This window comes from Pezoporus flaviventris, unplaced genomic scaffold (genome assembly GCF_033815535.1).
Source record: "Pezoporus flaviventris isolate CSIRO_AGI_PZ_B2104156 unplaced genomic scaffold, CSIRO_AGI_Pfla_v1 ptg000001l, whole genome shotgun sequence".
In the NCBI taxonomy this organism is placed as follows: domain Eukaryota; kingdom Metazoa; phylum Chordata; class Aves; order Psittaciformes; family Psittacidae; genus Pezoporus; species Pezoporus flaviventris.
In genome coordinates this window covers 51,663,459-51,688,877 of record NW_026892549.1, presented here as the reverse complement: position 1 = coordinate 51,688,877, position 25,419 = coordinate 51,663,459, and the positions used below count along the sequence as shown (strand labels likewise).

General features: G+C 37.9%; 1 protein-coding gene across 1 annotated transcript in view; it reads left to right on the top strand.

The window, feature by feature from the left end:
• COL3A1 (collagen type III alpha 1 chain) overlaps positions 1-22,529 on the top strand; it is a 50,632-nt gene extending 28,103 nt beyond the window's left edge. The window contains exons 12-51 of the mRNA XM_061457539.1: positions 294-338; positions 540-593; positions 803-847; positions 1,572-1,625; positions 2,113-2,211; positions 2,325-2,369; positions 2,461-2,559; positions 3,332-3,385; positions 3,526-3,633; positions 4,797-4,850; positions 4,972-5,070; positions 6,185-6,238; positions 6,624-6,722; positions 6,864-6,917; positions 7,046-7,099; positions 7,617-7,670; positions 8,057-8,110; positions 8,331-8,375; positions 8,467-8,565; positions 8,661-8,768; positions 9,318-9,371; positions 10,340-10,393; positions 10,498-10,551; positions 11,128-11,181; positions 11,505-11,612; positions 11,785-11,838; positions 12,339-12,392; positions 13,770-13,931; positions 14,058-14,165; positions 14,965-15,072; positions 15,470-15,523; positions 15,704-15,811; positions 16,433-16,486; positions 16,598-16,705; positions 17,872-17,925; positions 18,159-18,266; positions 18,921-19,203; positions 19,732-19,919; positions 20,108-20,350; positions 21,373-22,529. Of these exons, the coding sequence (XP_061313523.1) occupies positions 294-338; positions 540-593; positions 803-847; positions 1,572-1,625; positions 2,113-2,211; positions 2,325-2,369; positions 2,461-2,559; positions 3,332-3,385; positions 3,526-3,633; positions 4,797-4,850; positions 4,972-5,070; positions 6,185-6,238; positions 6,624-6,722; positions 6,864-6,917; positions 7,046-7,099; positions 7,617-7,670; positions 8,057-8,110; positions 8,331-8,375; positions 8,467-8,565; positions 8,661-8,768; positions 9,318-9,371; positions 10,340-10,393; positions 10,498-10,551; positions 11,128-11,181; positions 11,505-11,612; positions 11,785-11,838; positions 12,339-12,392; positions 13,770-13,931; positions 14,058-14,165; positions 14,965-15,072; positions 15,470-15,523; positions 15,704-15,811; positions 16,433-16,486; positions 16,598-16,705; positions 17,872-17,925; positions 18,159-18,266; positions 18,921-19,203; positions 19,732-19,919; positions 20,108-20,350; positions 21,373-21,519 (3,534 nt within the window). The 3' untranslated portion in view covers positions 21,520-22,529. The remainder of the gene's footprint in view (positions 1-293; positions 339-539; positions 594-802; positions 848-1,571; positions 1,626-2,112; positions 2,212-2,324; positions 2,370-2,460; positions 2,560-3,331; positions 3,386-3,525; positions 3,634-4,796; positions 4,851-4,971; positions 5,071-6,184; positions 6,239-6,623; positions 6,723-6,863; positions 6,918-7,045; positions 7,100-7,616; positions 7,671-8,056; positions 8,111-8,330; positions 8,376-8,466; positions 8,566-8,660; positions 8,769-9,317; positions 9,372-10,339; positions 10,394-10,497; positions 10,552-11,127; positions 11,182-11,504; positions 11,613-11,784; positions 11,839-12,338; positions 12,393-13,769; positions 13,932-14,057; positions 14,166-14,964; positions 15,073-15,469; positions 15,524-15,703; positions 15,812-16,432; positions 16,487-16,597; positions 16,706-17,871; positions 17,926-18,158; positions 18,267-18,920; positions 19,204-19,731; positions 19,920-20,107; positions 20,351-21,372) is intronic.
• Positions 22,530-25,419: the final 2,890 nt, after the last annotated feature.

Sequence of the window (25,419 nt, the reverse complement as noted above, 5' to 3'; positions counted from 1 at the left end):
TAGCTGTATTAAAGATGAGATTCCAAAATGAAAGGACATGCCTGGACCAGCTGACTTTATTGCGTAATATTGAAGGACCAGGACTTCCTGCCTTTTCTTTTTTTTTCTATTTAAATATTTTGTCCTGGCACTTGTTTATACTTCTCAGACCTCACAGACCTCAGTTCATGCTGATGACACCCAGCACCATGCAGAGAGGAGCTGTCTCATTTTTATGTCTTTTCCTCTTGAATAAATCAAAAAATGTCCTCACCAGAGTTCAGTCTGCCATTAGTGTTTTCTTTCCATAACAGGGTGAAAGTGGTCTTCCTGGAGCAAACGGAGCGCCGGGCCAACCGGTAAATATGTGTATCCTATAGTATTTAAATTGAAGTGCTACTGTCACTTCCTGTTTAACAGAGTTACTCATCTTTCTTTCAACTATAATTACACCACCGCATTCATTGAACAACACTGAGATACGCAAATAAGATCAATGTCTCTTTGCTCCACCATATTATTTTGGAAGCCATAGAACTGACTAGCTTTCTGTTTTCTAGGGACCAAGAGGTCCAGCTGGTGAAAGAGGAAGACCTGGGAATCCTGGTGGCCCTGTAAGAAATTGCAGCTGTTTATCTTATCCAGAAGTATCACATATTTTGTTTCAATATGTTAAGAATTCCTGACATCATAGTTCTACTTTAAAATAGTTGCAATGCAAAGGATTAGAAAACGATATAGTATCTGTAAAATCATACATGAAAATCATACATTCTGTGTCCTGGGTAGTTCTCGGCACCCAACACCTCTCTTCTTTCTGTAGGGTGTCCATGGCAAAGACGGATCTCCAGGAGCAGCAGGCCCACCTGTAAGATGACTTACAAATGCTTGATTTTAAGTATTTGTGTTACTCAAGTCTTGCTGCTTCTATCTGGTGTTCTGCAATGCTAGCAAACCCAAGACTGGGGTTGCAGTGGTTTAAGCATGAGCACTTGAATTAATTATATTTCATAACTGTATTGGATGGGATACTTGAAACGTGCAGTGCAATAGGAGAGCTTTAACACTGTAAATTAGAAAATGCATAAATCCAAAACCAGATTATTGTCAGAGAACATATAGATTAATAGAACTGCTGTTCTCTATCCTGATCAAATTGTCTTATCAAATACGTTATTTAGCTAAGTTGGGCAAAAATTTTTCTTTCCTATCTGCCTAGAAACCTGATCATGTTCACTTGTGTGTGTCATAGCTATACTGGCTTTTTTTTTCCTCCTATACTTTTCTATAATTAGATGAAATTTTTAACATTTTTTATAACTTAATCTCTTTTATGATAGTTTTCTTTTTTTTTTTTTAATTTGCACACAGTAATTTAGCTGAACATGTAAAAGTCAGGGTAAGTAAGATGTAGATGTAATATTTTAGGACTAGCCAAACTTCACCTTTTACAGCATGAATTATATTTGTTATTTTGCCAGGTGTTTCCTTACTCAGAGAAAAATCCCGTAATCAGACATTTTTTTTTAATTCAAGGTTAATTCCATATGGCTTTTACCTTTCACATGAATAATATTTCTTTCACTTTTAAGGGTCCCCCAGGTCCCCCTGGAACTGCAGGATTTCCAGGCTCTCCAGGTTTTAAGGTATTCCACTAACAATGCATACTAATATAGCATTTGGTCCTCTTTCTAGTTAGCCAGCTTATGCCATTATACAACTTTATTTTCTAAGTCCTCCATTTCCTGGCTATTATTACACTGGTTGCAAGCCTAGAACTGATGTATTTTCATATGCATCACAGGAGACAAACCCTATCTTCATAATCTTCGTTAATACCCGCACTAAAATACCATTAGGTGGTAGACCCAATGCTTTATGTTGCATAATGGGAGGGGCTCAATTGAACTTCCCACAACCAGAGGAGTTGTGCAGTATGTGCTGGCTGGAGTGCAATGGGTACTTTGTGCTTCAGCATAGAGCTGATTTGGCTCTTGCACTCAGGTGATAACGATAATTTTTCCCAAATTATGAAGATACCACAGTAGAGGAAGAAATCATGAAGCTAATACTGATTGCCCTGAAGACAAGGCTAAAATGCATTCATTTTCTCCTTTTACTGTTTTTCCACAGGGTGAAGCTGGTCCTCCTGGTCCTGCTGGTTCTAGTGGTAGTCCTGGAGAGAGAGGAGAACCTGGTCCTCAAGGTCATGGTGGGCCACCAGGGCCTCAGGTACATGGGAACTGAGAAGTGATATGCCAGCCTGCACTTCAGAAAGCCCTACATGTCCTTTGGTTTAGTTCTAGGTTACCAGCACTGGTTATTTATACATTTGTTGTTCTCAGGGCCCCCCTGGAAGAGCTGGAAGCCCTGGCAACAAGGGTGAAATGGTGGGTACTCTTCATATGATTGTCTTTGGACTGGGCAGAGTCCAGAAATGCCATGCTCTCTTCATCCCCACCTGCCATTCATTCTCTGCAGGGACCTTCTGGTATTCCTGGTGCTCCTGGTCTACCAGGGGGTCGTGGTCTTCCTGGTCCTCCAGGTACAAGTGGAAACCCTGGAGCAAAAGGCACTCCAGTGAGTTACTAATATTCATCACAACGGGTTTACAAACAAATATGGTGGAAATAGTTCTGATACCATTAAAAGAAAACCCAAACATTGAATTTGTCCCATTCACTTGAGATGGTCTAATAATTATTTTATAATAACAGTAGGCAATTATTTTTCTAAATATATAGGATATTTATCTTTCAGGCATGTGTATATTACTATATATATAAATTATACATAAATGGTAATATTTTCTTGCTTTCCTAAATTATCAATTCAGAAACACACAACAAAAAAACAGCTTGTCTAAACCAGCTACATTAGACAAAATCTGTTGTTTTAAAATCCCAGTTAAAACTGTTTAAATTTACATTGGCTGAGTCCACAGACCACTATACCTAGAAAATTGTACCTACTGTTATACTGTCACTTGCCCCAGCGGGTTCTTTTCTGATAGCCTTACAATGCATGTAGTTTATTGTCAGAGAAAATACTCAGGGACTTCAGGCATCCCAGTGACATCCAAAATAGCTCAGAAACAGTCATATCGTTTTACTCAGTGGTGTTTAAGATCATATCAGCTCTTTCATTTATTGGATTGTTAAGGAGACCTGTACATCCTACATTCTGGTTCAACCAGTGCACACTAATTCTTTTGCAAAAAGTGAAATAATAAAAATGAATCCATAATTTGAAAGATACTACGTCTAGTTCTTAGTATTTTACTACATCTAGTAGCTCTAGCATAATAGCCTGCTGCAACTCATAATTTGAATAGGATTTTATTCCTGTCTAGGGAGAACCTGGTAAGGATGGTGCAAAAGGAGATCCAGGCCCAAAAGGCGAGCGTGTAAGTGATATTAAAATGCATGCAGAGACTTATTCCAAGGAAGTCTGAACCTTGAATCATTCCTCATACAAAACCCAAGTGCATGTTGTGTGTTGAGACTTCTCATTTCACTGGCAGGCTGGTTTCTTTATTGTTGCTAGGGTGAAAATGGTACCCCAGGTGCTCCTGGTCCTCCTGGTGAAGAAGGCAAAAGAGGTGCAAATGGTGAACCTGGCCAGAATGGCATACCTGGTACCCCTGGAGAAAGGGTAAGCTTCTGTGGATGGACCTGTACATTTTGAGTTCATACAGAGACATCAAACTCTGATGTTCCAAATTGAGAAGAAATGTTGCTCCATATCTATTCTCAACAAAATCCAGATGTGAAACTGGGTTACAAAACTGGGAGGAATTCATATCTAGTTCTCCGTATGAATCACAGCACTTCTCTCTATCCCACTCTGAAATACATTAAATTATTTGGAGTTTTAATATTAAAGCAGCAGGGATCTTACATAACTGGAAGTTGTATTGAAAGATTTGTGCTGAAAAGCAACAATAAACTGTGAGAACTACACGGGGAACAAAAATAAATACAAATTTCAAAATTACTTCTTAGCTAACAAAAATGAACAATCACAAAATTTCAGCTCTGGAAATTGAAATTAATGCAATTTTTTCTACATTCAGGATATGTCCTTATGTCAACATTGTCAATAGGTCTGAAATGTTAATAATGTCAATAATAAAGTTATTGTCAGGTTGTCTGTGTTTGAGTATCTTTATTGCCAACAGGTTTTTTTTTGCTAATAGATGCAATAACTTTCAAAAAAGCATTCTTACAAAGGAATTTGTGAATTGGTTTATTCAGCAAAATAAAGAGCAACATCCTTACAATTCTAGATTTCTGTTCCCAAGGAAATTTTGCTGATCTACTTATAACTCCTCATTTAATAATTGATTCTATTATTTGCTGAAGTTATGGTGAAACCAAAGATGCCCAGTGAACAATGTGATCATACATTTTATCTTTTTTTATAATTCACATTTCTTGTAAGCAGTGAAGACAGTAGTAAATACAAATATTAAAACAATACAATAGAGCTCTTTTCAGTATTGAATAAAAAAAAAATAACTGTTCAAGACTGTTCAAGATGTGTTATTTTTGGTATGAATTTAGGTAACTCAGAGAATAAGTAACACAGAGCAGGCTAAAAATAATGGAAGACAGGCTATAATTTAAACAGGAGGGTTATGTCCAAAGAGACAATAATTTTGTAGAGTTTCTTGCTAGAGTGAAAGGTCATTTCATCTATTTATTTAATAAATTTTCGTAATAATATGTCTACTGTTAAATACTTAACAAAAAGTAACAGTTGCCATTACTAAGTCACACTGCCTATAATACATATTCTGTTCTTTTGTTCGGCAGGGCTCCCCCGGTTTCCGTGGCTTACCTGGTAGCAACGGACTTCCAGGTGAAAAGGTACAAGTCTTTCTCTAAAAAAAAACCCAAAACTTCTGGAAAATCTATTGAATTTGAATGGACAATTTAATGTTCAATATGATACTGATTTCCTTGCTGTGAATTTCAACATCTTTTTTAGGGGCCTGCAGGCGAACGTGGTAGCCCGGGTCCTCCTGGCCCCAGTGGACCTGCAGGAGAACGTGGACAAGATGGAGGCCCAGGACTTCCTGGAATGAGAGTAAGACAAGATGTCTGCAAGAAAATGAGATACAGTCTATTAGAGATGCCTTATCTGAGCTGATGCAATAAAGGAGGCCCATTAGAACTTTTTTTCCTTTAGGTAGAGTACATATATTCTAGTGCAATAGATAACCATGCAGATACATGGAGAATTCAGGTAACATCTGTCACAAGTGAGTGTTGAAGCTTAGTGCATGGCAAACTCTGAGAACAGGGGATCATGTTCAGCTTCATCTATCATGAGATTACTTTAATGTGAATTAGCACTGGATAAGTAAACAGATATGTTTACATTTTAGCAAATTTTATCATTTAGTAAAAACTACGCTATGATTATTATATGTAATACTTATTTGTCCTATTGGGTTTATATAGATTGCTATTTAAATTATTATTTAATAGGTTTAAATGTAACATTTAAATTATACACGAATAGTTATATTTCAATACACTGAAGTATTATATTTATTGCTTATTTGCAATTAAAATAAATAAGCTTTTGGTCAGGTTTTCATAGTACATATCAAGATTTTCAGAGATAACATATAGCATAGTATGTACAGGATGTAACAACATTGTGAACTATACTAAAAACTAGAAACTGCTGATAATAAATTTAAATTCAGAAGTCAGCTTGACTGCAGGCTTCTGGGAGCTAACAAGATTTCATTGGAAATATAAATTAATTACTTAAATTATAACACAAAGAATATTTAAAAACATAAACCAAGTTAACTGTGTTATACATCATGTTGCTTTGAAGCAAAGGTACATAGCCAAAATTGTTTCATTCCTTGATTTTACCATCTGAAATTAGTTTTCTTCCCAAACAATGTAACACCACAGTGGTTTTGTATGTTGATTAATATCCGGTGCTTTGATTATATACAATGATTTTCAGAGAAAGCAGTGGACTTCTAACAAAAGAATTTGTTTGTTTTCTCTCATTTTTCCCTTTAATGGGATGGGGATAGAATGGGAAGAGTTTTAATGTTTATTAAAGAGGTTAAAATTAAACAAGTAGTTTAAAATATATTTTCATATATTTATATATTGTAACCTAATAATACATTTTTTAAACTGAAGAATAACATTTTTTTTTTCAATTGTAGGGTTTGCCTGGAATTCCTGGAAGCCCTGGAAGTGATGGGAAGCCTGGCCCTCCAGTATGTACATTGCACAAATATTTTATACTAGTCCTCCTAGTGACCTTACTCACACACGACAGTATCTACATGGCAGGTTGTTGTCACAGTCAGATTAATTGTCTCTTTTTTTGTTTCTTTTAATCACCAGATCACTTTACATGCTGTGTCATTGTAATAACCTTCTGCAAATCTTACCATTTCATACTGTTTAAGATACAGAGTAGGCAGAAGCTTCGTTGAAACACAAAACACATAAGTTTTGAACAACAATGTCTCTAGCCTGATCTCATCCTCAGTCACTATTTAATATCCTGGGTATTCATTTATTTCAGATTCATTTACATCAGATGGATATTCATTTATATCAGATGTCATGTCTTAATTACTTTTTTGCTTATCCCAGGGCAGTCAGGGTGAATCTGGCCGCTCTGGTCCACCTGGCCCTCCAGGCCCACGTGGTCAACCAGGTGTAATGGGTTTCCCTGGTCCTAAGGGCAATGAGGTGAGTGGGATTTCTCTGCTTCTCTTGTGTTTATGCTTGATCAGTCACATGTTAAAATAAAGTGCTCCATATAGGAGCTATCTCATACTGCAGCTTTATGTTATTGTATGCAATATTTCAAGTGTAATCTTCTTTTGTAAGGGTGCACCAGGTAAGAATGGAGAAAGAGGCCCCGGTGGACCACCTGGAACACCTGTAAGCTTCATTAACATTTTGTTTAATTATATAATAATTTAATAATGACATAATATTAATAATAATTCGGTGAGTCTTATAAAAATTATATTAGCCCACAACCATAGACTAATTCTGTCTTTGTATAGGGTCCTGCTGGGAAGAATGGTGATGTTGGCCTCCCAGGTCCTCCTGGACCTACTGTAAGTGTTGTAGTCCAATTAGAGGCAATTACCAGTTATTGTCAAGGTGATCTGGCATCTACAAATAGGGACTGTAAATTTAAGGGAAGGAAAATATTTTTAATGATACAAAAAATTTCCTTTTATGAAGACAAATAAAAGAGCTCTTCTTTACCTTTAATAAATTAATACTCAAAACTTATCAAGGAGAAACCTAATTCAGGCATACATGGTGTAAGCTGAAATGCAAAGTGAATTGAAGTCTTGGGAATCTACCACCTATTCAAATTGAAGTGCATTATTGTTCCATTTAGCATGTGGAGCATTTCAGACTAGTATCAAGTATAAATGTTTCTTGTGAATTACATCTAACTGTTGGAGTGAAAAGAGGAAACACTAGAACACAAAGATATGTTAGTCTTTGGGATTGTGCAATGTCATCATCAGACCACAATAAAAAGGCATAGATTAGAGGTGGTGTTAAGGTGTTTATATGTGGAAATATTCTAATTTCTTTTTGTCTTTTATTTGATTCCAGGGTGCTTCAGGGGAGAGAGGAGAACCAGGACCATCAGGTCCACCTGGCCTCCAGGTGCTGTGTGTTGTTTTTTTATTGTTTATTAATTTCTGATGTTAGTCTTTTTAATAGACTAAAAAAAAAAAAAGAAGAAGAAACAAAAAAGAGAGAGAGGAATGAAGGGGCATCTAAACAATTTCATTAGGGTGCATGTCATCATATTTTCAAGTAAGACACATCAAACGAAGTTACAGCTTAAACATTTCATAATTGCAAACCAGCTGGCTAGTTTAGTAGATTATGTCACATAGAACTTCCAGCTATCAAATTAGCACCTCCTCCTTTGTAACAGATTGTAATGAGTTGGGCACACATCATCCTGTCAAAAAAAAAGTCTGCTAGATAGGCAAATTAATGATTTATCTATGTAACTTGGATGATAATACGGTTCCTTCCAATAGGGATTGCCTGGTGGACCAGGACCAGCTGGAGAAAATGGAAAACCTGGAGAACCAGTAAGTAGTGATTCTTTTTTTTTTTTTCCTTTAAAGTAACAAAAAAATACATGAGAAGTCTTCCTAGATTACATTTCCAAATTCAGACAGCTTTCGGCACTCTGCAGAGCAGAGAAGTCTGATTTTAGGAATAATAGAAGAGAGAAACAGGGTGCCAACCACAATGCAGATTTATTAAATAAACTGCACAGATAACTTGCATTTATTTTCTCATTAATAGGGGCCAAAAGGTGATATTGGAGGACCTGGATTCCCAGGCCCTAAGGTAAATCATACAGCAAAGTTTCTTTAGTGACTAGAATAAGTTAACAAACTATGAACCTGGAAACAGAGAACGATGCATTTCTTTGTCACAGGGTGAAAATGGTGTCCCAGGTGAACGTGGTGCACAGGGTCCTCCAGGACCTCCTGGAACAAGAGGTGGGCCAGGTCCTGCTGGTTCAGAAGGTGCCAAGGTACCCACAGAGTTGCTTGTTTTCCTGCTGTTATGTCTAGCATTCAGGTGAATATTATATTTTTATTTTCCTAATAATTTTTTGTTACTCTTTAGGGTCCTCCTGGACCTCCTGGTGCCCCTGGAGGCACAGGGCTGCCTGGCTTACAGGGAATGCCAGGGGAAAGAGGAGCTTCTGGAAGTCCTGGACCAAAAGGGGATAAGGTAACACTAACCCTCTGCTAATTTTGTGCTAATTTGATGTTAGCTTCCCAGGTGACGCTGGGTTTGTTCACATACTCACTTTTGTCCCTGTTTCAGAGGTGCTGACTGTGTAGCTGACTGCTGATTTTGCAGTGTGATATGGAACCTATATGTTGAAAATATGTAGGAATTTTCAACTATTCTAATATATGCTAGATATTTTGCTGTTCTAGGTCTCCTGGGGGAGACGTACATCAGAAGAGTTCTAATGAAGCTAATTAAGGATGAAAATAGTTCGTACCAGGGTAAACAGTTTGGCATAGACTCCATTTTGAATCAATTTGGGTCTTTTTTCCATCAAATTATTCAGTATCTGATGCTGAATACTGGTCAGAATGTCATCCCCAGTTTTAGATTTGTATGACGACAATAAGGAAATCCTGTCATTGAGATACCATCAGTACCAGATCCTCTTCTCTGTGGTGCTTTAATTCTTCTCTCCCCACTCCGTGCTTGTCTTATTCTTGCTTTCTTGCTTATGCTTTTTTTTTTTTGTCTTATGCTTGCTAGGGAGAACCTGGTGGCAAAGGTGCTGACGGCATTCCTGGTGCAAGAGGAGAGAGGGTGAGTAGTCTTTAAACATCTGAGAGTTACTCAGTTAGCTTCATACAATCTATCTTTAGAAAATGATTAAATTTAACAGTGCATACCATCTAGGAGAGATAAAGTAGTAAACCCATGTATTACGTTCATGTGGTACAAATCTAGTTTTATAAACTAAACCTAATACTAGTATTTTGTGATTACACCTTCTTGGGTATATATAATAGATTTTTTTTTGCAACCGAGAAAATACAATTAATTGGGTCAATGCTTTGGAGGGAAAGCAGCAATACAAAAGTGGAGAAAATGTTACTAGCTTCTTAAATCTAGCTGATTGATGGGGAAAATGCTGGTTATAGTGAAGCACAAATGACATTATGATAGTAAGTATTCTCATAGAGAATACTTCTACAGGTTACTATATGTGATATATTTATATGTCTATGTAGCATATAAACATAAAATAGACCCTTGAAACATATACATGTATCTAATGACTACATGCAAGCAGTATATGCACCAAAATAATGAGGGATGACAAACATAGAAATGCAGCTTGCATGAGTTGGAGGAAATATAAAAAATTAATTTTGAACCATAAGGTGCACATGAAATTCTCAAGAAAAAAGTCAGGGAGTCTGTCAAGAGATGTTGAGCATATACTGAAGAAATGTGGATAATGGATAACTTGCCTAGCATTGAAAAGACCTAATAACTTCATGTAGGTTTGGATTAGGTTTATGTGGTGGGGGAAAAAACCAAACAAAACAACAGAGAGAATCAGTTAATTGGAGTTCGCTTGTGCTGTAAAATGGTGTGATCTTGGAGTGTCATTCCAAAATGTGTGTGCAACAACACCCTGGCATTGTAGACTTACTTCCATTTAAATATTTTTAGCTGTTTTTTAAACTGAAACATAAATGGAACAGAACAGAGGAATTAACATTGTCATATTTTGATACAAAATATATTATTTTCTAATTGTTTAGGGTAATGTAGGTCCCATTGGTCCTCCTGGTCCTGCCGGCCCACCTGGAGATAAGGTAAAGCATCTTCCATAATGGTGTTTGATACTGTAAAGTGTCACACCAGTAACTGTCTCACGGAAAGAAGAAAAACACATACTAATCATTCTTGTTCCTTACAGGGAGAGACTGGTCCAGCAGGTGCCCCAGGTCCGATGGGTTCCCGTGGTGGTCCTGTAAGTGATAGCACTTTTCTCCCACTGTGACTTTGCCATGGTATAGATATTGGTGTTGTACCTATCCTGTGAGGAACACATATGGCTCGAGTTCAAAATAAACTAAGAACATTTGGCTGTTGTTGACTCAGGATTTATAGGCACTAAGGATTTCAGAAAATTAGTGCTTTTAACATTGTAAAGGGGTTTGAGGGCTGCACTGATAGGTCAAGGCAAGTATGCAGAAATAGTTGTTTCTATCTGTCTTCCAGTTAAGCAAACTTTTAAAAATGCTTATATTTAGCTTTTAGATTGGTAAAACAGCACTTTTGGATCTCAGTTGCATCTGGGCAACACCTTGGATTGTGCTCAGGGTTTTGCAGGTATGACTGAGATCAGTTTGTCACACTTTAGATAAATTATTGGGTAAATCCTGAACAGCTCTTTTTAGAGCTCAGGAGCTCAGGTTAGGTTGTTTTTTTTTCTTCCAGAAGCTGATAAGATAAAGAAACTAAAGTGCTGTTTATGGGAGTGTTATCTAACTTGTAAACTGAAGCCTATCTTTCTAACATCTTCCACTGGTGACGTTTTCTACAGGGTGAACGTGGAGAACAAGGTCTTCCTGGACCTGCTGGCTTCCCTGGAGCTCCAGTAAGTATAAATCAAAAGCAATTGAATGTGATTGTCAGTGTTTAGTTTCCCTAAGTTCATCTGCATCTCAGAAAGGCTTGCTGTACCTCCTTTAATATACATACTTGTTACACACGTGATTCATCTGATACTCTTTCTGTACTCAGTCACACATACAGCAACATTTCTTTATGCTTCCCTTCCTGTATTGGTAGATCAATAGAGTTCAACTGCATTCACATTTAATTTTATATTTAAATTCCCTTCAGAAAAGTAGGGTTTCTTATGACAATGATATCATCTGTATTTTTGAGTCGTAATGGAATGGCACTAATTCTCTACAGGGACAAAATGGGGAACCTGGTGGTAAAGGGGAAAGAGGCCCACCTGGTCTAAGAGGAGAGGCTGGACCCCCAGGAGCTGCAGGTCCACAAGGTGGTCCTGGTGCACCAGTAAGTTATTCCTGTTCCTCATTGCTAAAGGAGAGGTTTCTTCAGTTCTCCCTCAGCCTCAAGGTGGTTGGGCCCAAGTGTAAGCATTTGAACTGCCTGAAACTTAATGACACTTCCTATAATTTTAATTGACTTAACAAATCATTTGCTTTATCTGTTTTCTTCCATGTAGGGGCCACCTGGTCCCCAAGGAACAAAAGGAGAACGTGGATCTCCTGGAGGCCCTGTGAGTATCTCTTTGACTTAATCACTGATAAATGATTTTATCTATTATAAAAACCATCAGGTCAATGAAAAATAAGACCTTCAGTGGCTTTAAAATCTGCATAAATAAAGAATAATTAAAGTGCTCCAGAAAGAATAATTAAAGTTGAAGTGTTTAGTGATTTTGATTACAGTGATTTTAATATAAGTAAGGTGCCAAAATAGCTTTTGCTCAATGACACAAATCTCTAAAATGGTTTATCTCAACTGTAATTAGATTTATATGCTGCCCTTGCCAAGTTTCTCAGAGCCCATTAGTTTACCTTTGAGGAACATATTTCCCTTGAAGGGAAAATAAAAATGAAAATATTTTTAAATTCTTGTTTAGTTCCAGGACATTTAATTCATGTTTTAAGCAAAACATCTAAATATAATTCCAAGTCAGCTGTTATATAAAAATTGATTGTTCACATTTTTCCAATCTTAAGAAAAATGACAACTGAAAGTAGTGATCTCTTATAGGGTGCTGCTGGTTTCCCTGGTGCTCGTGGTCTACCTGGTCCCCCTGGTAGCAGTGTAAGTTGTCTTATCGCCCTTTTCTTTTATTCTTATCTTGTGGATATATTTAGACATATATTAATACATTAAACTGTATTAAGTTGTAGGTACCTTGACATGAATGTATCACAATCAAAAGCACCCTGAATATGATGTTTGGACTTGGAGGAAAAAAAATCTGCAAAAGAGATTTTCTCTCCTCTTATTTCATATGGAATAGCAGTTCATTCACTTACTGTCTTGATACTCCCCCTTCTATTATGGTTTGTTTTCCAAAGCCCATCAGAGGGGAGTCTTTCTCCTGAATCAGGTTCTTGAGTATTGCTGTTGGTGGTATATATGTCTTTTGCTCCTTTATGATGCAAGAAATATTCAGTTCAGGATCTTGAACTGGTGTGCATTTTCAAAACCACATTTTGTAGATCACTGTTGAGGTTTTTGTTTTATTTTTAGTTGCCTGTAGCACTGAATGGCATTAAGATTTCATTACGTTGTAACAGAGGAGTTTGGAAAGATTCTTGTAGCAGAAGTTCTTGTCTTATGATATGGCCTGCATCTGAAGTTTAATCTACCAGTGTGCAGTCTTATTATAAAAATGTATGCTGATGCACCAGCTAATTCCAATATTTTGTACAATATCTTTGAAGAAAAGCTGTTTTATTCAACATGCACCTACTTTTGACTCATTGTAAAAATTAGATTCTGATTTTTGATTCTTTAAAAATTAAGACAATACAAAGAATACACTGGATTTTACTATTTTAAGGTTAAAATTATAAGTCATCTTTTGTATGCTGAGATATAAAGTAAAAAAATCTTTTATATTTGAATAAACAGATTTTTATTTTCCATCTTTTAATTACAGATAGATGCAAATTAGAATATTGCTGAATAAAAAGAAAAAGTAGGATTTAATTTAAGGTACATTAAAGTCATCATAATTCTTTCCATTCATTGGCTATACTGAGTTTTAATGAAAGATACTTCATTCTGCACATGTATGAGACACCACCTTAAAGGTATCTGGCACAAGTGACAATAAATCAGCAAGGTCTTCTACTATTCCAAATTTCTGTGGCAGAGCCATGGGTAAGGAATGCGTATCCTGTGTTGGATGCATTACAGCCACTGGGCATCCAAAACATGCAGGTGTTGCATTATGCAAACTGTTAAGTCCAGACAGCAGGAAGAAAAAAAATGTTTTGAAAGTGGTAGGTGGAAAGATTCTTTTTATAAGACCAGGTCAGATTTGGGTGAATAGAGGCTGGGCCTTAAATCTGCCTTCAGGCAATGATTCAAGACTGGCTGGCTTTCATAAGGAAAGACCAGTGCCAGTAAGTGTGTGATACTCGTTCAGATAACACAGATCACACTTTTCTTTTTAAAACTTCTTAGGGCAGCCCAGGTCCCCCTGGTAATACAGGGCCTGCAGGCAAGGATGGGCCTCCTGGACCCCCCGGTAATGCCGGTTCTCCTGGCAGTCCGGGACCTGCTGGAACAAGAGGTGAGCCAGGTGCACCAGGTGAAAAAGGGCCACCAGGCGCACGAGGAGAAAGGGTAAGTACATCTCCAGCCAGGGACTGTTACACCAATAGACAAGGATTACGTCTGTCAAGAATAAGAAGCTCCCAACTGAATGTTAAAGATGCTCAGTACTGACTGCTCTGACGTTTTCTTAAACAGGGGGCACCAGGTGAACCGGGTCCTCAAGGCATTGTTGGTGGCCGAGGTAACACGGGTTTGCCAGGTCTGCGTGGCCCCAGTGGTCCACCTGGTATGGCAGGTGCCAAGGTGAGAGCACATTCACTGCAGCAAAAACATCAAAGTTAACACCACACTTGTAACTCAGCTGCTAAAAATACCTTAGAGATGTAACAAGTAACGAACATGTTGGGGGTGAGGGGGGGGGGGGGGGGGGGGGGGAGGGGTTAAATGCTTTTCAGTCCAGAGACAACAGAATTTACAGTTATTTGTGTTTACATCCATAAGATCAGGCTTTAAAATGTCCAGTAACCAGCAGCTGTGAGATGCAAGATTGTCTTTCAACTCTATTATCAAAAGCCCTGGATCAGATTGTCTAGAAGCAAATAACCAGCTTCACACACTTAAGGCAGTCATGGATGAAAAACCGCCCTTGAGATGAATCTCACTTGCAAGTTATTTATCTTTGTTTGATTCTCAGTATGTTTCTTGCTGAAATATTCTTACCCAAACATAAAAATACTTTCAAATACCTCCAGAAAATGTTGTGTGAGGCTTGGTTTGTATTTTATCACTAATACAGTGATAGACTTGCATTTTTTTCCTTTGGCTATTGTTTTGGGGCACATAAGAAGAAACATACTCATTTATTACTTCTTATTTGACAAAACAATAAGGAACATTCCTTGGGCTCAATGACCTTGTGTGAATATTACAAGCAATGAAAAGAAACCAGTTTGGCCAGGTTTTTATCTTTCTTATTTGAGTATTCACAACCACCAGTCACATTGGCCCTTTAAATCATGTCACATTTAATTAAAGATATGTAATACAATGGTATTTCACAGGTACATTATTTTGCAGTAAAATACTTTCCTTTTTTGCTCAGGGTGAAGATGGTAGACCTGGCACCAATGGTGTCCCAGGAGAACGTGGTGCTCCTGGTCCACAAGGTCCTGTTGGACAAAGAGGGCTACCTGGAGAGCCTGGCAGAGATGTGAGTGGATGTTAGACCTTCATGCTAGCTTGTGCATTACAAATGGGAAGCTCTGAGAGTAAATACGCTTTAAGGTTCCCTCAAGTGCCTGACACACAGGGGTCTGGGCAGATTGCGTTCTCATGTAACTTAGCGTAGCCTGCTGTCTCTGCTATAACTTTTACTACCTGTGGGCCACATCTTAGTCTCACTGGGATATGAACATGAGACTACACTGCCTAAATGCCTACAAAATAATGCTGGTCTTCCAGATCCTTTATGGGCCACTCTACCTGCAGGAATTCTTCCTTCTTGAGAACTCTCTCTTTCTTTGATAAATATTCTTAAAGCTTACTGGAAAACAATCTGTGTATGCATCATCTGGTTTATGAACAAACTGTACCATTCTTTTTTCCAGGGTAACCCTGGCTCAGATGGCTTACCTGGACGTGATGGATCCCCAGGAGGCAAAGTAAGGAGTCACCAATATCTTTAGATTGCCAAATAAATGTTACGTAAAGATGACAATATAGGTAGTTCTGTATTATGTAACTTGTGCCTTGAATCTCTTATGCTCCACTGAGTATAGTCTCTACATTGTAGTTCTGTAAAACATGAAATTTATTATCCTGTCAACTGTCACTATCTTCAGGGTGACCGTGGTGAAAGTGGCTCTCCTGGCCCTCCGGGACCTCCTGGTCACCCTGGACCTGCAGGTACCAGTGGTGCACCTGGAAAAGCTGGTGAAAGAGGATTTCAGGTAAGACCAATGTAAATAGCTTACTGCTTATTTAGATATCTTTTCTATTCAAAGTCTATTTCATGCAGTAAAGTGGAAGTTCAGAAGAGTCATACATTTGTCAGTCAAGAGTTTCTTGATGTGTTTTATAAGCGTATCACTGGAAAAGACATCACTTTATACTCTTGATGACTTTATAGAAATTAAGCTCTAAATCCACATACTCCTCAGGATGCCAAAAAGCAGATAGGGCCCACCAAGCCCTATCTTAATTTCCATCCCATTTGGTGCTCATGCAGCATGAATGATGTTATTTATTTAAAATAAGGGAGTAACTTTGGAAGTCTTCAAGTTATTTGAGAAGTGCTGACACCAGCACAGCTTAAGCACTGAGCACCTCACAAAATAAGGAAGGAGTGTAGTGCATGTGGTATGTATCAGTGCCTACAAGCAACTGAGTAAAACTAACAGTGGTAGAAAAAGGAACTGGCCAGTATTCTTGTTGATTATATATAGTGTGTGTGTAGCTTCCCCGTGTTTCCAAACAGCTGCCAGCTTTGAACATATTGCTTATCTGTAAATAAAAAGGTGAACGCATTAACTCCAAGTGATCCATACCATCATCTCCTTATTGTGTCACAGGGTCCACCCGGTCCTCCTGGCTCTGCTGGTCCTGCTGGTGCTCGTGGTCCTGCTGTAAGTCATATTGAAAGTATTTGTGGTATCATACATTTACTATTTCCTATTATTTGGGCATTTCTGTTATTTCTTTTATAAATTCCTTTTATTGCAAACCTACTCTTAAAGGGTCCTCAAGGTCCTCGTGGTGACAAAGGTGAAACTGGTGAACGAGGCAGCAATGGCATTAAGGGTCATAGAGGATTTCCTGGTACCCCCGGTCTCCCTGGTCCTCCTGTGAGTATTTTGCATTGGATTTTGCTGTTCTTAGCTTCTGTGGCTTAGGTCCCAGGTAGTTAGTTAAATTTAATTAATTTACTGAAGACAGATGAAATTAAAAAGAACCTGTGTAATTTGACAGTCAAATGTGTTCAAAAGCCCAGGTTCCCTGAATCAACTTGAAATAAGTAACAGTAAAGCACTAGAAGAAACTGCTGGCAGCTAAAGATGGGTTTGGTATAACCCCTTGCAGGTATGTGTCTGACTTTGTCTGGAACAACACTTCTTGCATTCATTTCTATAGGCTATTCCTGATTAAATTATAAAAGATAAAAGCAAGGGTTTAAATTTATATGTCTATTAGAAATATATGGTAGACAAGCAACTAAATCCATGAAAAAGCTACTTGGACTCCAAATACCTCTCTTCTGTCATGCATCTTCTGCAATAATTAATATTAGGGCAAAATAGGCATGAAATAGTAAACTGCTGAATTGTAAACATATATTACCATGCTGAATAGTTCTTAACAGCTAAAAGAATTGAAGGGTGATAGACAGGCATGTCCTAGGTATTTATGACAAGTAAATATTTAAAAAGGTATTTGTACTGAAAATAATATTATTACTAGCATTCATGATGTGAGAATCAAGAAACCAAAACTCACTCTATTAATTTACCAATGATGGAAGTGTCAAGTGTAAATGCCGCTGATACCAACCTATTTAACAACACAGTATGACTTGTTGTCTAACATATGAGTAAAATATCCATACACCAAATAAATTCTCATTTACACTATGACAGTGAACAGTCAGTTTTAAACATGCATTTCACAAGTGTTTGTCAAATTATTTAAATAACTCTACTGGTAATATGATTAAAACTGCAACATTTTGATCCTACAGCTCTGTATTCTTATGAATACAGGATTTCATCCAGAGCTCACTGATGACTATTGGCTTTCTTGCATTTTGGATACCACATCGTTAATATTTTTCATATGGAGAATATCCAAGGGTTTTTTTTCTGGTTAAAGAATGACAATAATTCTCTCTCATATCTGACATAGTCTTCTTATAAGGTTGTTCCATATAACCCTAAGGATGTTTTCAATGTCTCTATATAAGGCACATCCAGCTAGTTCAAAATATTACTGAGAGGTACCTGACTTTTCTTCATAGGGTCCCCTGGGTCCACAAGGTGCAATTGGAAGTCCAGGAGCTTCAGGCGCAAGGGTAAGAAAAACTCCCTACTTAATGCAACTGGAAGGAAGATTCAGAGTGTGTGTTTTGAAACAAATAGAATTTATTTATTAAAGTTTGTCATCTTAACAAGCAACAGTTAAAGAAAGAGAAAATGCCTGATAAATCATATAGAAATGGTCAAAATATCTCTCAAAGCCTTTCTGAATTTGAGATTATTTGGTAAACTGTTTTGACTATGTTATTTGTGTTCAACATTGTCCTAGGGTCCCCCAGGACCAGCTGGGCCACCTGGAAAAGATGGTACAAGTGGCTATCCAGGTCCAATTGGTCCTCCTGGCCCCCGCGGTACCAGAGGTGAAAGTGGCCCCGCAGTAAGTAAATTGTGCACACTCAAACAAACAAATCTTTAGGGATTATTCATGAAACATAAGGCTCTCCCCTATTTGATTATCTCCCTCAGAAAAATCTGTATTTCACGGACTGATTTTGTCATAGGGTGTATCTAGCTATCGAGGCTAAATCCAAAAAAACCTACAAATCATTTGTACTTGAGTGTAACTATTAATGCATGTTAGTCTCAGATAATCACTGAATTTTGTGTGTAGAAAGGGAAGATAGGATCTCCACTTCAGGTCACGGACTCCCTTTGTATCTTGGGAGCTATGAAATGAGTTTCCTAGAGTACTCCAAAGAGGCCAGTGCTGCAGTGGTCACTAGCATAGTCACTTCTCCTAAAGCCAAGAAATGGTTATTCGCTGGATTTTGGTGCAAAGGGTTCCATCTCCTTCTCAAAGCCCAGACAGAAGGAGGACAGACACAGCCTGACAGAATTAGGAAAAGAAAATTCCAATTTTAAGAAAGTAAAGGCCGGGAAAGTCTAACAGATGTTTATGCATAGCAACTGCCATTATTTAATGAGTAAGTAAACTGCATGTGAGAATTCTATTTTTTTTAAGATTGAGGTGCACACAGGCACAAGTTTTAACTTGTGATCTCTGCTCAACACTATATTCATAATGTTTTAGGGTCCACCAGGCCAGCCTGGTCTTCCTGGTCCTTCTGGTCCTCCTGGTCCATGTTGTGGTGGTGGTGTGGCTGCCCTGGGTGCTGGTGAAAAAGGCCCAGTGGGCTATGGGTATGAATATCGAGATGAGCCGAAAGAAAATGATATCAATCTAGGTGACATCATATCTTCAATGAAATCAATTAACAACCAGATTGAAAACATCATTAGTCCTGATGGGTCACGGAAGAATCCAGCTCGTAACTGCAGAGATCTGAAATTCTGCCATCCTGAGCTCAAGAGTGGTATGTTAGGTTTTAATTTCCACCAGAAATCTTGATGTAGCAAATTTAGCAGATCTTGAGGCGTTTTTTTTTTTTTTTCTTTACATGAATACTGTTGTCTTTGAGTATTTAAATGCAGAGATCTGCGATTAAAAAAATTTTTTTTTTAAATGTCATGATAAAGATGATAAATGCAATAATAATTTCAAACTTTAATTTACTATGCATTTGCACAGTATATACACTGACTTAACTTCATTCCTTACATGCTTATAACTGAACATTTATTTAAAAAATTGTATGGGAAAAAAAAAACCTTGACAAGTAGAAATTGTATGTGTTTCAAATGCCAGTCATATTACAGTGTGCAGATGCACTCAGGATATTTTTATATCATCTTATATTCTGTGGCATCTCTTCTTGTCAAAATTAATATGCTACCTAATTTGGCTCAGGAATCTGGCATAGAGATAAGCTTCACCATCATACAGTCAGATTCTCCTCCAAATATATTAAGTCCCTTAACATTTTACTTATTTTTACCTCTAGGAGAGTATTGGATTGATCCTAACCAAGGCTGCAAGATGGATGCTATTAAAGTGTACTGTAATATGGAAACTGGTGAGACATGTGTCAGTGCTAACCCCAGCACTGTGCCAAGGAAAAACTGGTGGACCAGTGAAAGCAGTGGAAGGAAACATGTTTGGTTTGGAGAATCTATGAATGGAGGCTTCCAGGTAAGAAATTACCTCAGTTATCAGCCTAAAAGGTAATGTACATATTCTACTCATGCACATCACAATGTACTAAATATAGTACTGAAATTAAACTAAGCTAAAAATTTAGTGGGTGAAATAATAGTTATATGGACTGTCCTTAGGCAAGATTAAACAAAAAACTCTTGCTTATGTGTTGTACTGTGCAGTTCAGCTATGGAGATCCCGAACTTCCAGAGGATGTCTCAGAAGTCCAGCTGGCCTTCCTCCGCATCCTCTCCAGCCGTGCTTCCCAGAACATTACCTACCACTGCAAGAACAGCATTGCCTACATGGACCAATCCAGTGGAAATGTTAAAAAAGCTCTGAAACTGATGAGCTCTGTGGAAAGTGAGATCAAGGCTGAAGGAAACAGCAAATTCACATATGCTGTTCTGGAAGATGGCTGTACTGTAAGTAAACAAGACTTTAGTATTGTAGTTTAATAAATAATTCCCTCTAGAAGACTAGACCCATGATCAAGGAAGAGAGAGCTTTGCATGACTTGATAAGGAAAGGACAGAGCTTCACCTAATTGTGGAAATTTAGATTCTGTGCACCAGCAATGTCACTCCTGTAGCAACTGTAGAAAGTTTAAATCTGTGGTTCACAGGTATCTCCTTGCTTTAGAATCAAAGTCAGTGAAGTCACAGTGACCAAGTTTTTATCCATCCCATATCAACTCTAAAACTAAGAGTAGCAAGAATCAGCTTAGTCATACAAAAAAAAAAAAAAATATCAATGCTATTCAAGCCATGAGCTATGATTATGGGAAGGGGCAAACACAGTCATCTATCTCACAGAAGCAACATTGCTCACTGTGCCTTGCTCACAGCTGCAGGAAGTACTGGAAAGCAGCAATAATTGATGAGCATGCTGCTCTAGGTGCCTTTTAAGGAACAAATAAAAACCACAGTAACACCATCCACAGTTTCTCCCTCCTGCTGTTTAAGGTCCCAGAAGCACCACAGCAAACTCAAACATATGGCAAACTTACTATTTAAGGATGCATAAACACATCTACTTTGCAACATGAAGAGCAACCTCATTTCTGCTGTCACTTTTTCCTGAATCCAAAACTACTTTTCAGAGTAGCCATTTGTACCATCTCACAGAATGCACAGCACATTTCAGACCTAAGTCAGGGCACTGGCACCACTCCAGAGGATTCTACATTCCACTATTTATCCTATCCCTTATGAGCTGCAAGGTCTAAAACCGTATAAGACCTTGCATAAAAGGTCTAGAAATGAAGAATGTCTACCTATCTACAAGTCTGCATTGCTACAGAGACTGTAACCGGTTTTCATGGTGTTGAGAGGGACACATTGGTATGGAAAGTATGAAGTCCAGTAAACTGTATGATAACTTTGGCCTAGCCCAACACCAATTTCTCTAACACGTTTGGTTTTGTCTTTTCTTTTTAACTTCATAGAAACACACTGGTGAATGGGGTAAAACAGTCTTTGAATACAGAACACGCAAGACAATGAGGTTGCCCGTGATTGATATTGCACCCATGGATATCAGTGGTCCTGATCAGGAATTTGGCGTGGACATTGGCCCGGTCTGCTTCTTATAAACCAAAAATCCTGCTCTTTCTGAACCCCCAGCAAACAGATTCACACTCCAACTGTGCTCCCTTGTTTTAGCCTTGTCAGCTAGTACAGGTGATCATCTGTATCCCAGTTATTTATTAACGAGATTTCTGGGGGAAAAGTCGATTTGATATCAAGGGTTATCTTTTTTGCTATTACACAAAGTACAGTAAAAATGCTTTTTTGCTCTATTTTTTTTTACCAAATTCCATTTTCAAAACATGTCTCCGTGGTGCTATAACTTCAACACTTAATAAAACAACACTGCGTTCTATTAGTTGAATGTTAGCCAATTTACAAAGCACTGATTGCTCCCAGTACCAAAGTTTACCCTTCTTTCAAAGATACAGTCCATAAAGCTAGAAAGACCTCCTTGTTTCAACTACCTCAACATGGACAGAAACTGGGATGTGTCTAATGAGTCACACCAAAAATCAATCAAACTAATCAAAACACATTGAACCATGGTCAATTCTGTGGAATTATTGGGTACAAAATTGTCTGTTTCTGTACTGATTAGCTGTGAAGTACAGTGTATTTTAAGAGTTTAACACCTTAATGTCAGTAGTCACCATAATTTTACTGTTGGATTGTATTCTGTTATCAAAGGTGCTTCTCTACTTTCCTGTCATTGCTGGTCAAGACCACTAAAATTAGGGAAGTGTAAAAAACTAATATGATGGTGCTAATGTATTTTTCTCTCCTAACTCTGCAAGTCAGGGTTATTGACTTGCTTAAAAAAAATAAAAAGGGATTTAAAGCAATGGTAAATGTCTCCTGTCAAAGATTATCATTGGCATGTCATTGTTGAGAACTTTCTCCCTTCACTCTGTAAAAGTCAATAAAGATGCAAAATTGTGAACTTCTTCTGTCACATTAACACATTTATAGTGTTGAAGGTTATCCATCTTTATAAGCTTTTATATGGTTGTTGGTCTATTCCTTACAGAGACACATAATAACATATCTTAATAAAACTCCTTGTTTCATAAAACTCACTTTTTAAAATGTATTTTACTATCTGAATCTCTTTCTTTAAACAAGTTAATAAGGCAGGCCACAACTCTGGTACTACTTTAACTGATTTTTCTAAGATAATTTGTTTGAAGGAAAACTCAGTAGCTCTGAGTGATGCAAGTTATTGCATCATACTCTGACATTTCCTTTGTTACTTTTTTCACTCTTATCCATCCAATGGCTCATTTTTGAAGCATGGTAAGCCTCTTTGACTACCAGCATGGATTCATCTCTTACATCAAGAGCCAAAATAGGGCTCATACACCAAGGCAGGTAAGATTGAAGGAAATATAAGAGCTTAAACCTACCTAAGTTTAAATAAATAGGCAGTCATAGGCTACCGCTATCCTTTCAGACTGCAGCTTAAATAAATGTTCTAAAGGGCTCCAGCAGTGCAGGCTGGAGGCAATGGCAGTTTGATGAAGCTGACAATCTAAGCATCTTGGTATTTTTTATGGCCATTGGAGCTGCACAGCTGAGTCATCCCTTGATCATAGCAAAAATTCAAGGGTATGCAGTTACCACAGTAGTTGAGCCGTACCTGAGTTTCAGGCCAGTAGAGGAAAATTTAGCTGTACACCAATATCTGGGCTGTGAAACCGCTCCCAGAGGTAGATTTTGGTAGATACTACTCAGTCTTTCGTGTGAAGGAAGATACAGAGCCTGCCCCCACATCATTACTGCACTGCCACACATTGCTCTACAGCCCAGCATTATAAGGGTCGGACAACAAGAAGTAGGAAGAAAAAAACCCCAGATTCTTAAAGGCTCTCACTGATGTTTATGGGTTGTGCATCCTCTGAGAACACTTTTAGGATTGCACCAAACAGGGAAAATGGACAGAGAGACGCTGTTTTTTAAGAAACCTCTCCAAATTTGTTATTAAGCCACCATGATTCTGATACGTGTGTACTTTTATAGAAAACTTTGACATAATAGACATATGAAACAGCTCAGCTTCATAAATAAAAATTAGATTAGAAAATAAGGAAGATTTAGCTTCTAATCCTTTGGAATTCTTTAGATTCTAATATTATGGTATTTTTTTACTCTGATTTAATGTGTCAGCCTGCAAAAGGCTTTTATTTTACATAGGAATACAATGAAAAATAAATAAATCTTACTGGACACTTTCAGGTTAGCAACACCCTTACTCACTGTTACAGAGCAGCACATCAAGTTCATAGACTACAGAACTTCTGGGACTAACCCATTTTCATGCAGGTAACTAATAGAGGTCTTTCAAGGCTGGCTGGAACCACCTACTTTCAAGCTATAAGATAAGTTGGGGTTTAGGCATCTATTTAAGTAAGTGAGTGCACCTTTCTTTGGCACATAAATTTAAAGTTGAATTGAATAAATTAAAAACCAAATAATACCATAGGATACACACTTGAAAAAAGAGGCCTGGAGGTGAATGAAAGGCTTGAAGTAATAAGGAAAGATGCTGCTCACACAGTAGTAAGACTCATACATGAACTTTCTCATTCTGATCCACAGTTTCTTATTCAGTTACGCCAGCTAATATGCAAACACTTCGTAACACCATTTACTATGGTTCTTTGGGGAAAACAAGAACAGAAATTAAACAAAAAAAAAAGCAAATACATACACACAAAATAAAAATATAACCACAAAACCATCACCAAAACAAAGCCAAACCAACCCAAAAGTGCCTCAGTTTCCCAGACAATACCAACAGTTTTAACATACCACTAATTTAGGTTTTAATATTTGGTTTGAATGTCACCTTTCCAGCTGATTGCAGGTTATCACCTAAAAGGGTAACTCTTTTGTAGGACACCAGAGTTTTTCTTGTGGTGAAACTGGACTCCCTGACTACTGTCTGTGACAGTGGTCTATTGCAACACCTTTCTGCATTCTTTACAGAAAAGATGTTTGAAAGAAACCCAAAACAACCAAAAAACATGACAAGAAGCCAGCAATCCCTTCTCTAACCAGAAAACTTGACTAGGGTGTAATTTGAAACAATTTAGAAACACTTATGAATCACTCGCAGAAGCTTACCTCCCTTTGGGTGATAGGTAGGGGCCTCCTACCTAGCAGCTGTGTGGCTTCAGGCAATGCTTTAAAAACCCTGCAAGCACCTTTCACAGCCTTTGGTGGGTAGAGCATGAGAGATCACTGCAGAGGCAGCTTGGCTTTAATGCTCTTCCCTGCTGGAGGTAACCACCTAGGGACTGCTACCAGCAACAGAGGAGCCCTTCAGTAACCTTGTGTCTGCAGCTCTTCACCTCAGTGGTAAGTTTACAGTTAGAACCAGGCCAGGACAAACAGTCAACTTATAATGGGGTTGTGATGGTTTCTGAATTTGAACTACTAAGTTTTTTTGGAAGCTAATTACCAACAACTTTCCTTGCTAGAAAAAGGAAGTCAAACATTTAAATGAGCAGCAATGTAATTTGTAACCTGTGTTGTGACACCAGTTAAAGAGTCTGTTTGCCGGCAGTAACTTGGAGGAAAAACTGCGTATAACAATTTTGAATTCGTAAGGGGAAAGATCTTCCCAACTCACATCTTGCCATTCTATGACTGTCCTGATAGCATTAGTAGAGAAATCTCATTTCCAGTGTTCCTAGTCAGCTGCATGTTGATGATATAAGCTAGAAAATGAGCTCTGCTGGAGGACTGGTTATTATTTAAGACTAACACATCTTCATTGTAGCCACCAAATTAGAATATATTTCTTATCACAGATAACATACCCATCGCAACCAAGACTGAAACTCTAATGGTTCTCTGAAAAAACATACCAATTTCTTATCACCACAATGAAAGTCAGGTCTGTCAAGCTCTCATTTTTAAACCAAGTGCCTCTCTCCTGGACACGTGAGTAATGAGGCACC